Genomic DNA, 12,273 nt, shown 5'->3' with positions numbered 1-12,273 from the left:
AGTAAAGGCATTTTTATTCAATCATACTGAAGTAATTATAAGATGAGGTGCAGTTGTGTTAAGGCAATGGTCTCCTATGTGCAGGTACTTGGTGATGTTAGGAAGGAAGGACTTCCTTCTAACAGGACAAGACCTGGGGCAGAACCAGGGTCAGGGAGAGACAGCTACTACTACTATTGTGGGGTTGATAAAGTGCTACTACATCTACTTTCAATCCTTGGGAGGGTGAGAATAAAGAAATGGGAGAAAAGAGGAGAGGCAACAACAAACAACAAGGCCAAGAAACGATGAACCATAGAAAGAGAAAAGAAAATGTAATGACATGCAATAGATTGTAAATACAAAAGTGAAAAGAGTGAGTGCTTAAAAATTCTCCAGTGCATAATGACCAACACGCCAGAGCCCACAACAGTATAACTAAGGTTCAGGATCATGTTATTCATTCCTAACTACAGTGGTCCCTCACTATATCACGGTTCACTTTTCACAGCCTCGCTATTTTGCGGATATTTTGGGGGGGGGGGGGGGGGGGGGGGGGGGGGGTGCAGTTTTGCATGGTTTTTTTGTTTGGTTTTTTTTACATTGTGGTTTGCATCCTGATCAGCTGTAGACCATTTTCAATCAATCTCGTGTTGTGTCTCCTGTACAGTACAGAATGCGTTCAGCTTGTCAAATCTACATAGATCTTCGCTAGCAGAAGACAACAAGCATAACAGTGTCAATGTCAAAGGATTAGAAGGTGAAACCAAACAGTCAGATTAGTCAAACTTTACTCTACTCATTCTTCTTGCTTCCTCTACGTCTGTACCATTGATTCTCTGGCAGCTGCTCTATTCCCATGTTCTGGACCTGAAAACAGGGTTTGATCTTTGGTTCGTTCTATAATACTGGACTTATTTTTCTACGAAGGTTTGAACTTTGAGAGTGTTTAAACAAGAGAGAAACGTGTGAAAATGTTGATGCCTGTCTGAGAAAAGTGTATAAAGTGTGTAAGTTAAGGGTTTACAGCCTTAAAACATCTATATTAATTGTAAAAAATAAAGTTGGCTACTTCGTGGATTTCACCTATCGTGGGTTATTTTTGGAATGTAACACCCACAATAAACGAGGGACCACTGTACAAGGTTTATCAAAAAGAAAAGTTTGAAGCAAACTTTTAAACGGCAGATCCTGTCCATGTTCCACATGAGGGGGAACCAATACTGTCTACTTTTGGAAACTCAAGGGACCATAAATGACACAAGAGCTTATCGGAATGATTATTATGAGCTATTAAGAGTTCTTTAAGAGACGACAGAGCCTGATTATTCAGGACATTGTATGTAAAAAGAAGAATTCTACATTCAGGATTGGAGACAAGCTGATATGGGAGAAATATGTCTCTCTGTTAGTCTCTCTTAATACTCTTATTTTGGCTTTTCGGTTCAGCTGATGGCTCTTCATGGAGCCTTAGCCTGATAATAAAGGATTGTAAGGACTATAATGCATGAACTAGTTTTGGATATTTATGAATAGATTAAATAAATAAGTTTTAGTAAATGATGTTCGGGTTAAAGGGCGTAACCTGATGAGGATGCATGTTTATAATCGTTAAAAAAAATGAAAAGTAACTTTGCGTTTTTCTGAGATGTGCATTATGCAAAGATCTGACTTTAATGACATGTTTGAGTACATGCTATAGTAGGACATTTGTTATCAAGGCGGTTGGGTTATTAAAATGCGTATATCAGAATGGATGTTCATAGGTAGTTTAACTACTTTCGTTTTAAGAGATGTTACGGTTTTATTTTTTATTCTCTTTGTTATTTTACTCAAAATTGTTTTTTCCTAAAAGATAAAATGGAAGTTTGGGATATGCCAAATTAGTTGAATTGTTGCATTCAGTATCTTTGCAACATTTGAACAGATTTCACTTTGGAATAGTGTTGGACTGGTCAGCCAACAGATGGAGCCTTCTTCTACAGCCTGCTAATGGCCTGACACTAAAAATGGAACAACAGAATAATAAAAATAAACTTAATGTTTTCTACCTTATTTATAACGTATAAAGCATCAGTTTTGAGTAATGCACTGAAAATGATAACACATGCTAATAGCAAGTGTTTTCCTTTGCAAAGGCGTTGCAGCCAGGAGGAAACCTTTGGTTCTTCTGTCACCAATAAGTGCCAATGACTTTGCTGTCTCTGAGAAAGTTGTTTTAAAAAAATAAAAATTATTTACCAGTCCAAAAGCTGTGTAGTCTGCCCTGCAGACAAGTGTATGTATTAATTCTGCTTCCTGTTTGTGGCAGTTGAAAGTGACAACAAAAAGGAGACCAAAGGTGGCAAGGGAACTAAAACGAGGGGAGATCAAAGCCAAGTCATCAAAGCGGTGAGTTCAGTAAATTAATCTGGGCCTGCCAGATACAGAAAGCAATATTCCTTTTACCTCCTGTCAGCACTGGCAATTATTTAAGTTGCTCCCCGCGTCTCTTTTAAGTGTGGTTTTCAATCAATTACATAATGTTTTCATAAAGATCCTAGTTCAAGCTTCTGGGTATTTATCCCCTGTTGTGCATCACTTCTGTTTTTTCATCAAACCCTCTTTTCTGCTTCTGTTTTCTCAGTCGTGATATACATTAGTTGGCACATATAAGTGTGTACAAAATAATATTTGCATGTTTGCACATTTATGTGATATGTCATTTATTTATTTCCACTTTGTATACATTTTTAGCTGCTTTGAGCTGTAAAAACTAAAATTTGTTTACCCAGGTACCTGCCAGTCATGTGCTGCCTTCTAACACCTTTCCAGTGGACATGCGTAACTTCAAATGTATCTTTTGTTTTCAGAATTACTTTTGTTAAACAGAAATATGTAATTTCACATATAAGATTGGGTATTTAATTCAGTTCATTTAATTCAGGTCCGTTATACTTCTTAACATGCCTTTTAAAGATCTCGTTGATCCTTACAATGATGGCCACTTTGGTAAGTAATTTGTTAATATTAGTGGAAGAGAATGGATGGATGGATGGATGGATGGATGGATGGATGGATGGATGGATGGATGGATGGATGGATGGATGGATGGATGGATGGATATATTCAAAGACATGCAACTGGTCATTGTAGGTTAGATAAAGTGTTTAAGATGTCTAGAATAATATACACTATATCACACAGAAGGGACCAGTTTGAGCATGAAGATGAAGGAGATTTTGGAAACCCAGCATGTAACTCATCTGTGGGAGGGCTTCATGGGCAGCAAACAGACACCCAGGTGAGTCTTAGAGTGCAGCAAATCAAAGTTATACACCATTTTTTCCCTCTTGGCTCTTTGAGCACAGCAACAGCCAACTGTATCTGTTATATTCAACACACGACCAGTCACTTCTGCTTTGCTAACATATCTTCATATTTGTTAAGCCTGTCAGAAATGGAGCAAATGTTGTGCAGATGCAGTGGCTTTATTTACCTGGGGGTGGAACACTTCATGGAAAACATACCACCTGACAAACTAGCATCCCTCAATTTGTCTGGTACGTTTACACTCATTTTCCCGTCTGTGATTGTAGTATTTATAAAGGAATGTAAAGACAATGCATTTACTGCTTCCATCTCATAATTTAATAACTCACAGTACATTCATCACTTTGTTATGGCTACTACTGCATGTGAGCATTAAAAAATACGAAGACTGTAATGAGTGGAATGACACAGAACCAGCCAATGTCATTGTCACACTGACATGAACTTCATAAGGTTGTTCTTAGTACAGACAAAGCAAAGAAAAATGGTATTTTAATTATATACATGAAATGATAACCTAAATAATTTGTGACATGGTTGGCATACTTGGAAGATGTTTGATAAGGTAATACTGTGTTAATAAGGCACCAATGACGGGTTTGGGAAACGAGAAGGAACAGAGGAGTGAAGTTGACACATGGAAGAGGAAGAGATTCGAGAGCAATAAGAGAATACCAACAACAAAGACACGGCAGAAAACAACAGTCATTTGTTCTCTTATATGTATCAGTTCATGAAATCACACAAAGCTTTGAGTTTCCTGACGTGTTTTAGGTGCTAGACTGGGGTGAAAACAACAGGCAAAATACTGGAATGAATGAACAAACGAATGAATGAATGATTAAAATTTGAAGCAGCTTTGTAGATTATGTAAACAGTAAATGGAGCAGTGGGCTTAATCTCCTTAACTCTGTCAATGTTTCATTCCCTGAGTGAGTATAAATATAAACATCCTTGCACTGCAGTGAGAAATCAATGAGGTTTTACTAGCTAATACTTGGAATAACATTTCCTCAACTTCACTGAGTGCCTGTAATAAATAAAGTAATATCAAAAACATAATGAGGATTAATGATTTTGACTTTAATACTGGGTCATGCTCACTGGGAAGGCTGCTGTTAATTGACTGTATGGAAATAATGTTTTGTAAAAATACATTTAACAAGGGTCATTTACACTTTCTTCTTCAGAAGTTGAAACTGTAGAAGAAGGGTAGTCTAATCCCAGGAACTTTTGCCTGTCGTAATCTGTTTACTGTGAGGAGACATTCTGAGTGATTATAGAAAGTTTCTTCACTCCTCCCTTTCAGCAGTTTTTAAATAAATGATAACTGGCACTAAAAATGCTTTTTACACTTTCAAAAGATATTTTTTAAAAAACAACTGTGCTTCACCTTCACGTCCCCTTTCATTTCCTTCACCAGCAAGCAAAGGTAATCTGAGATGTGATTGGCAGTGTGCCTCATATGTCCTGCCCCAGGCCGGACATATGTGGCACCCACTAGACCGACATTAGTGCTGCTAACTATAGTGTGAATGACACAGTGGTCTGAATTGCAGCTGTTACTTCACAACACAGTCGATTGTTACTGCTTAACTGGCCAACATGATGTGATTAGGTTTTGTTCAATTTATGTTTTTCGGGGAAAGTGGTGTCATTGAGGACATGTAGCACCATCTGCTGCTTGTATGTTTTTATCCCTCAGTTGTAAAAGGCTGACGGGGTATTCTCATCACTCTATCGGGCGGTGTGTGTGTGGTCATTCCGTTACAGTTACCATTTAAAAAGGTGGTATTCAGAATACAGTTACTTTGTTAAAATAAATGGATTACACAGCGGTCTTTTCCTGTTTCGTATGTTAGGCTGTCCCCTCTCTATTTTTGGTCATTCCACGCTGGTGGAAACCCAAACAAAACGCATTAAGAGGCTCTAATTTCTGGGTCTCAATCTCGTGGCCCATTTCACCTCTACTTGCGCATAATGATGTGACGAAATATTTTTTTAAATTGTTGTTCAAAAAATTATTTAATATGAGGGCAATAGGCAGAGTGTTACAGGCATAGCCCTAAGGAATGTAGCCTCATGGGCACTGTAGCCCAGTTGTAAGTAAGCTATTAAGACTCGACTGTACACTGTGTTCATGTTTTCCTCCGAAACAATAAGTTCCGTTAGAGCAGCCTTTCAACGCCTCTCTCTGTCTCTCGCTAGCAAAGTTGACCCAGACAACAAAGTAAAGCTAGTTTTCAGCTACGAGCCCGACACGAACCCGACATATTAACCAGAGGTCCCTTTGCTACGGTTCGGAGCAGCAGACCTTTTTTATATACACGCAGGATAGTTTTCTATACGAGATCGTTGCAAACAGTCCTGCCTTACCTAATGTCCACCCTACTGTTACTCATTTTATATTAAGATTTAAAAATCTAGTTGGTATTGCTATGTCGAATAAACTTCAGTAATAGTAGTAAATCACACAGCAATAGTACATTCATGTAGTTGTAAAAAGCATGATAATATATTAAGTAATCCAAAGTATTCAGAATACGTTACTCTCATTGAGTAACGTAACGGAATACGTTACAAAATACATTTTGGGGCATGTATTCTGTAATCTGTAGTGGAATACATTTTAAAAGTAACCTTCCCAACACTGGCTGAGGGGTATCACTGGCAATCACGGAGCTATGCTGTTGTAATATTTACTATCTAAATAAGCAAGGTCTTCTCTATAAAAGGCATTCTCTAGAAGTCCCAGTGTGCTGTTCCAGTAGCTTTACATAAAACTGAGCATCAAGAGGGGTCCTCGCGGAGGTGCCGTGTGCATGTGGATGCTGACATTTGAACTGTATGCTGATTAAAACCAGATACAGGCTGATACAGTGGTGACTGTATCCGTGGTTTTCAGAAAGAATTGTCAATTTTGAATGTCCAACTTAAATGAGCCAGCCTTGAGAAGCTGCCATAAAATCTATGAGGGTGTACCCTGTATGAGGGTTGCTTCTGCTCTCACCACCTTTGGCTTTCCATTTTTACCTATGAAAAGGTCAGGGAGGTGTGCTCATATGGCAAAATATAATTTACTCCACACGGAAACAACATGTCCTGGACTGCAGTCATCCTGACAAAACAGTACTTCATACAAAATAAGACTCTTTAAAGAACAAAACTACTTTAATGTTGCTTTGACAACAACCTCAGAGTTGAATGCATTTACTGCCATACTAAAAATGAAACAGCTACAAAGCCAAAGGGTTTGGAAACCAACATTACTGTCTCTGTCAGCTGGAGTAAATGTAGCAGACAAAAGCACCAGTTTTTCACAGCCACAGGTCGAGTGCCTGTGTGCTTCTACGTAAATGGAGTGTCCAACGAGCATGTGCAGGAGAATCCTGCTAAAAGCCTCTTTGGCTCTTAAACTAACCTTCTGTCATAACTTTTCCATATTTCATCTCATGTTTCTGTTTTTGTAAATCAGATTGAGAGTTGGTCAGATGTGGGTCCGAGGCTAAAATGTCATGTTTTAGTTAATTAACACGCACTGTCCCTCTGTTATTCACAGCAGCTTTAATCAGTTATCTCTCAACTACATCATACACCCCTCAACTTTATTTCAAAAATGTAAACATTTTAAGCACAACCTTGGTCATTCATTGTGCTTAACAGCGTAATTAAAATAAAAGTAAAAAGATGCCATGCATTTAGCATATATCTTATCCTTTTGTTTAGCAAGAGACTTTTCTTAAAATTACCCAAAGTATTGAATGTTCTGTTGCCAACTAATGATGGCAATAATGTTTTTTTCCTTAGAGTGCCACATGGCTCTGCTCTTTGACCAGGTTCACAACAAGGCCAGTGTTCTCCGTCAGTCCAAACTTGGCAGGCAAAGGAGGTATCAAAGAAGTTAGAATGAATGAAATACTAACTAAATTTTCCATTTCTGTTTTGCCTTCCTAAAGCATTTTCCAAGTTTTTGTTTTCTTGGCAGTATTTTTGACTGTTTGCTTGGTAAAGGTTTGTAGACAACATTTACTCCCTTTGTGTCTTTACTTTGCTTCTCTCCAGTGCAGGAACGTTTGCCCTGCAGAATCCCGTGGAGACTGCTCTGCTGCTCAGTTTGAGTGGTGCTGGCTGTATAGTCCTGAATCAGTGGCACAGCAGCTTTCAACAGAACACACATAATGTGACCGCTATTTTAGACAGTAGGTTCTGGGCGTGTATTTAAAACGTTACATTACTGCAAGCTGAGATTGTAAATTAGTATGTGTAAATATTTACTTTGCACCTGTGGGTATTATTAGACGTTACATTAGCACTGTGTGTGTGTGTGTGTGTGTGTGTGTGTGTGTGTGTGTGTGTGTGTGTGTGTGTGTGTGTGTGTGTGTGTGCCACCACTTGCAGATATACTAAGGATTCAACAAACCTCTGGCCAGGCCGTACATGCCCTCAGAAAAGGGGACAGTTCAGAGATACCACAAGGTATTCACAAGGTCAAAGGATCAAATGGTACTATAAATATATATATATATATATATATATATATATATATATATATATATATATATATATATATATATATATATATATATATATATATATATATATATGTAGCTTCACTTTTGCATTCTATTTATTATTAATGCATTCAATTTGCATGCTTATGTTTCTCTTTGAGTACAAAAAATCACTGTCTATAAATTCTGTTTGATCTATATTGAGCAGAATTGTTACATAACTAAATATAGAACTGGTAATACTGCACAAAAGGAGCAAAATTCAATAAAACTTACAGCTAACTGCTTTCTCTATAGATCAAGAGCTCCTCGCTGTCTCACAAGACAGAAAGGAAGGTGATGATCAGCATGAAATGGCTCTCCCACCATCTGCCTTCAACTGCGTTCTTTATGGCCTTCCCAACTTGATTGTCATGTGATAATCTGGATATCCTTAACTGAAGCTTCTTTATTTAAGAAAAAGATTGTTGATCCGTCACTTACTTAGACATTTTTGGTCTCAGTAGTGATTTTACTACTCATGGTAGTGCCCAACTCTATAAAATAAAAATGTTACTTCACAGCAAACAAAAAATAAAAGCTTTTAGTGCTTGGGGAGTTGATACCTTCCAGTGATTTATCCTCTTTATGATTGATGTCTGTACCTGTGGGACCACGGAAATAAAATAAATTTAGAAGTTTGAAAGAATGATCCGCTGTTTCTAGCAGAGGTACCCGAAGTGTGCAGGTGGGTGTTACAGGTTTTACTGTGCTACATCTAGCTTTAGTTTATTTTTTGCAGCAGTTGCAAACTACCAAAGTATCATTAATGTCTTTGCCTCATCTTTGCAATGGCATACAGAACCTGCATATTAATGTGAGATTGGGTGGTGTAGTGGCTAATATTGTTACATCATAACAAGAAAAGGTCCTGGATCAAATGTAACGGCTGTTCACTCCAGGTGCTGTGGCTGCCTCTCACGGTCCAAAGGCGTGAATATTAGCTTAATTGGTCATTTTAAATTGTGAATGATTGTCTTTCACTATGTGATGGCCCTGCAGTAGACTGGTGAACTGTCCAGGGTATAGTCTGCCTTTCTCCCTGTGAAAGCTGGGATAAGCTCCAGCACCCCTACAACCCTAAACTGGATGAGTGATTAAGAAAATAAATGGGTAGATGAATTTGAGAACGGAGCCTGAAAACAGTGGCTGATAGTGTGGCTTAGTCTTGACTGTAGTTAAGTAGCTTCACTACAGTTCTGTTATTGCCTTTTCTCAGAATCTCACCTATACAGTATAACCAGTCGATGCTGATTTAGTCTCTTCTACACAGCATCTACCAGAGTTCTTTTGTTTTCCCATGTCAGGCTGTCAGTTTATTTGATTCTTACAGAAGCATACAGTGAAGCATAAAATAACTGTAAATGCGTACACTCATTTTAGTTTAAAGAGTGTCTTTATCAGACATTCCAGTACTCTACATTTTAGTTTAATAAATGTCCTAAATTTAAGCCTTGAGAAAAAACATATTCTCACTGTAAGAACATTATACTCAGAGGTTTAAATGTGACTCTATTTTATTGTAACTGACTGAGATTCAGCTCAGCCAAAGCTGAAATTAGCAAAGAGAAAAGAAGTCTTAGCTTTCTCCTCACATGCAGATAAAAAACACCTAACCTGCACATGTACCAAGGTTACAAAATCATCTTTTCAGCATTTCTAAAGCTTATTAATTAAGACACCTTATTTTGCTACTCCGTTGCGGAAGTTTTCGTACAAAAGAGAATTTCTACCAAGAAATAGTCGTTTATAACGCCATATGTGTCTGTTTTTGTATGAATTCAATAGAGAAGAGAATTTAATCAGTCAAGTTAGCCTTGTGCTGATGATACACAAGTGGATTATTTTGTGGCAGAGTCTTGCTGGTTTTCTCTGCACTAAGTCCTTTCCCACTAAGTCTTTTTTCACCTGTGTAGCAGGAGTGAGGCTGTTGGAGGCGCGGTGCCACAGCGGTCATGTCAGTGGGGGGATACGGGGTTTTCTCTGTGAATTTCACGTTCCCGTGAAAGATTATAGTAACGCTTTACTGCCTATCTCTGCTTGTCACTAGCAGTACTCATTTAACATTTTCAGATGATTAAATATCTAGGCCGGGACACAGCTTTTGGGTCTGACTTTAGTAGAAATATATCTGTTTTCTTGGTATTTCTGTGACTGAATTATTTCTTCTTACCTTGTACACATAACTGTTTCTCCCTCTCTGTTGTTTATTGATCATGAGCAATGATCAACTGTGCAAAAAACCACAGCTTTCTTTCATAGACACTGAATAAGAAAAGTGTGAAGGGCCCAAGTGTTATCTCACTGCCTTATCAGATGACAAATTTATGTAGATGTGGCCAGTCTCTGACACTTTGCCCTTAGCAGCATTCAGACTGATTTAGCTGATTTGTGTCAAGCCCAAATGTTGCTTCATGATGTCCTCAATCAGATATCGATTATAAGATTAGAGCATTTCTTCTGTGAAGACACAGCGGGATTGTAGTGCTGTGTGAGTTGTGATAAACACAATACTGTTAGAACAAAATGCTGATTTTTACACAACGTTTAAGAAGTTATTGTTTCAGATCATGTGTTGCCAAAGTCTAGACAGCGTGTTATTTTGCTGATGACATTCAGAGTAATTTGCCAGGATTAGACTTTTCTTCTTCCTCACATTCTGATAAATAACTACTGCTTACTGTCTGTCACTGCTGCCTTTTTCTTTCGTTTTCACCCCTCAGGGCAGAAAAACAGATGTCTCCCTCAGTGCACATGTGCATATACACACGGACACTAACATGTCAATCTCTAAGAGCTTTAAGAAGACAGCTTTACACTCATTTCTAACCCAGTTAAGCATTATGAATATACACACACACCAGCCAGAAAATGCTCTTCCTACGTCTGTCGTTTGACCTTTATTTGCTGTATATATGTAACTAGGTCAGACAGAGGTCTTCACTGGGCAGTGGATTTGTAACACAATAGAGGGAGGCGAGATACAAGGATGGGAAGAAAGCACGCTGCTGTAAGTACTGCTGCATTACTAATTGTAATGGGAGCAGTGTGTCTGCTGCCCTGTGAGTCTCTGCTGGGGTGAAAACTGGCTGGATCAGGGTTGATGAAGGGGAAGAAGTTTGGTTTTCCTGAGTATGTAAGAGGAGGCGGCAGATTTACAGTTACTTGTGTTGTAATGTGTTCTGTTTGGCGTTTTGTTTTGTCCTACCATATAATGTGTATTGGAGGACCTTATATTGTAAATTTATGTCTTTCAAAATAACGTCCTGTCAAAACTGGACTAGACTGCAGTCAGGTTGAATGCTCATAATCAGATAAAGCTGGAATTGTAACGAAGCTTTTGTAATTTACAGACGTGTTTGTGTTTAACAAATTAGTCATTATCAGTTGTCGACTGTAGATTGAACAGTAAGAACACCAATTTAAACCTTGATCTGAAGTGAAGGGTTCTGAATATTTTATGAAATATGTCCTGTTAAATAAGGCCCTTAAATGGCCTTCACCTCTCCATAGAGAAACCAAACTCAGTCAAACAGTAGTTGCATTTCTTGATTTGGCAAAAGCAATTACATCAAAGAAAAACATGTAATTATTTAGATAAACTGCTGCATTTACCTATTTACGGGTAGCATTCAAACCTATAAAGTAGCTCCCAAATAGTCAGAAAATCAGATCAATTCACTTATATGTGTTTATGCTGAAGTTTGAATTACAGCTGTATTTAAATGTGTAAATAGCCTTTCTGATATTAATGAATGCATTTTAGTCTTTAATTAATGTTTCAGGCAGGAGGGAGAGTATTAGATTTTACAGCACTTGGTTTTGGAGAAGCTATCACACAATATCAATATTTACCCAAGACATGATATTATGCTTAATGATTTTAAATATAATTTATTGAAAATGAAAATTAGTACACCCTGGAGCTGCTGGGATTGTTATATAACTGTGTATAACCATTATATCCATTAAACACTGTCCTCACTGCTGTTATATTAAAATAAACCTCATATCTGCCATCTATAATAATAACTGTCAATGTATTTCTAAATTAACATTTAGAACACAACATGCTTATGAAATAATTTTTATATTTTTATCAACTCGTAGCGCAACACTTAGCCCATCAACAATGTCAAATCTGTATCTGTTTATGATAGACACTGTAATGCTTTTAGTTAAATGCCAACATTATGATGTTTACCATATGCATCTTGCTTTAGCATATTTATTATGTGCAACTTAGCATAAAATAGACCGAACAGCTTCGATGAGCAGGGATAGCACAAGCTTTGCAGGTTAATTAGAGAATAACATAAACCAGCAGGTGAGGGTTAATGAAGGCTGCTGTAAATGCATAAGAATGATCCCCTAAGGACTATCATTGTGTGTTTCCAGCCTTACATCAAACAAAAGGATGACTGCCATCCCT

The 12,273-nt window shown here is 37.8% G+C and overlaps 1 protein-coding gene across 1 annotated transcript in view; it reads left to right on the top strand.

Annotated features, from left to right (window-relative positions):
- cfap46 (cilia and flagella associated protein 46) overlaps positions 1 to 11,851 on the top strand; it is a 75,782-nt gene extending 63,931 nt beyond the window's left edge. The window contains exons 51-59 of the mRNA XM_080869355.1: positions 2,291 to 2,370; positions 2,754 to 2,814; positions 2,938 to 2,970; positions 3,166 to 3,262; positions 3,409 to 3,521; positions 7,099 to 7,180; positions 7,354 to 7,490; positions 7,690 to 7,794; positions 8,100 to 11,851. Of these exons, the coding sequence (XP_080725481.1) occupies positions 2,291 to 2,370; positions 2,754 to 2,814; positions 2,938 to 2,970; positions 3,166 to 3,262; positions 3,409 to 3,521; positions 7,099 to 7,180; positions 7,354 to 7,490; positions 7,690 to 7,794; positions 8,100 to 8,221 (830 nt within the window). The 3' untranslated portion in view covers positions 8,222 to 11,851. The remainder of the gene's footprint in view (positions 1 to 2,290; positions 2,371 to 2,753; positions 2,815 to 2,937; positions 2,971 to 3,165; positions 3,263 to 3,408; positions 3,522 to 7,098; positions 7,181 to 7,353; positions 7,491 to 7,689; positions 7,795 to 8,099) is intronic.
- Positions 11,852 to 12,273: the final 422 nt, after the last annotated feature.

This window comes from Rhamphochromis sp. 'chilingali' (assembly GCF_963969265.1).
Source record: "Rhamphochromis sp. 'chilingali' genome assembly, chromosome: 20".
Taxonomy (NCBI): domain Eukaryota; kingdom Metazoa; phylum Chordata; class Actinopteri; order Cichliformes; family Cichlidae; genus Rhamphochromis; species Rhamphochromis sp. 'chilingali'.
The sequence above is the reverse complement of the archived record's forward strand: the minus strand, read 5'-3'. Positions and strand labels throughout refer to the sequence as shown.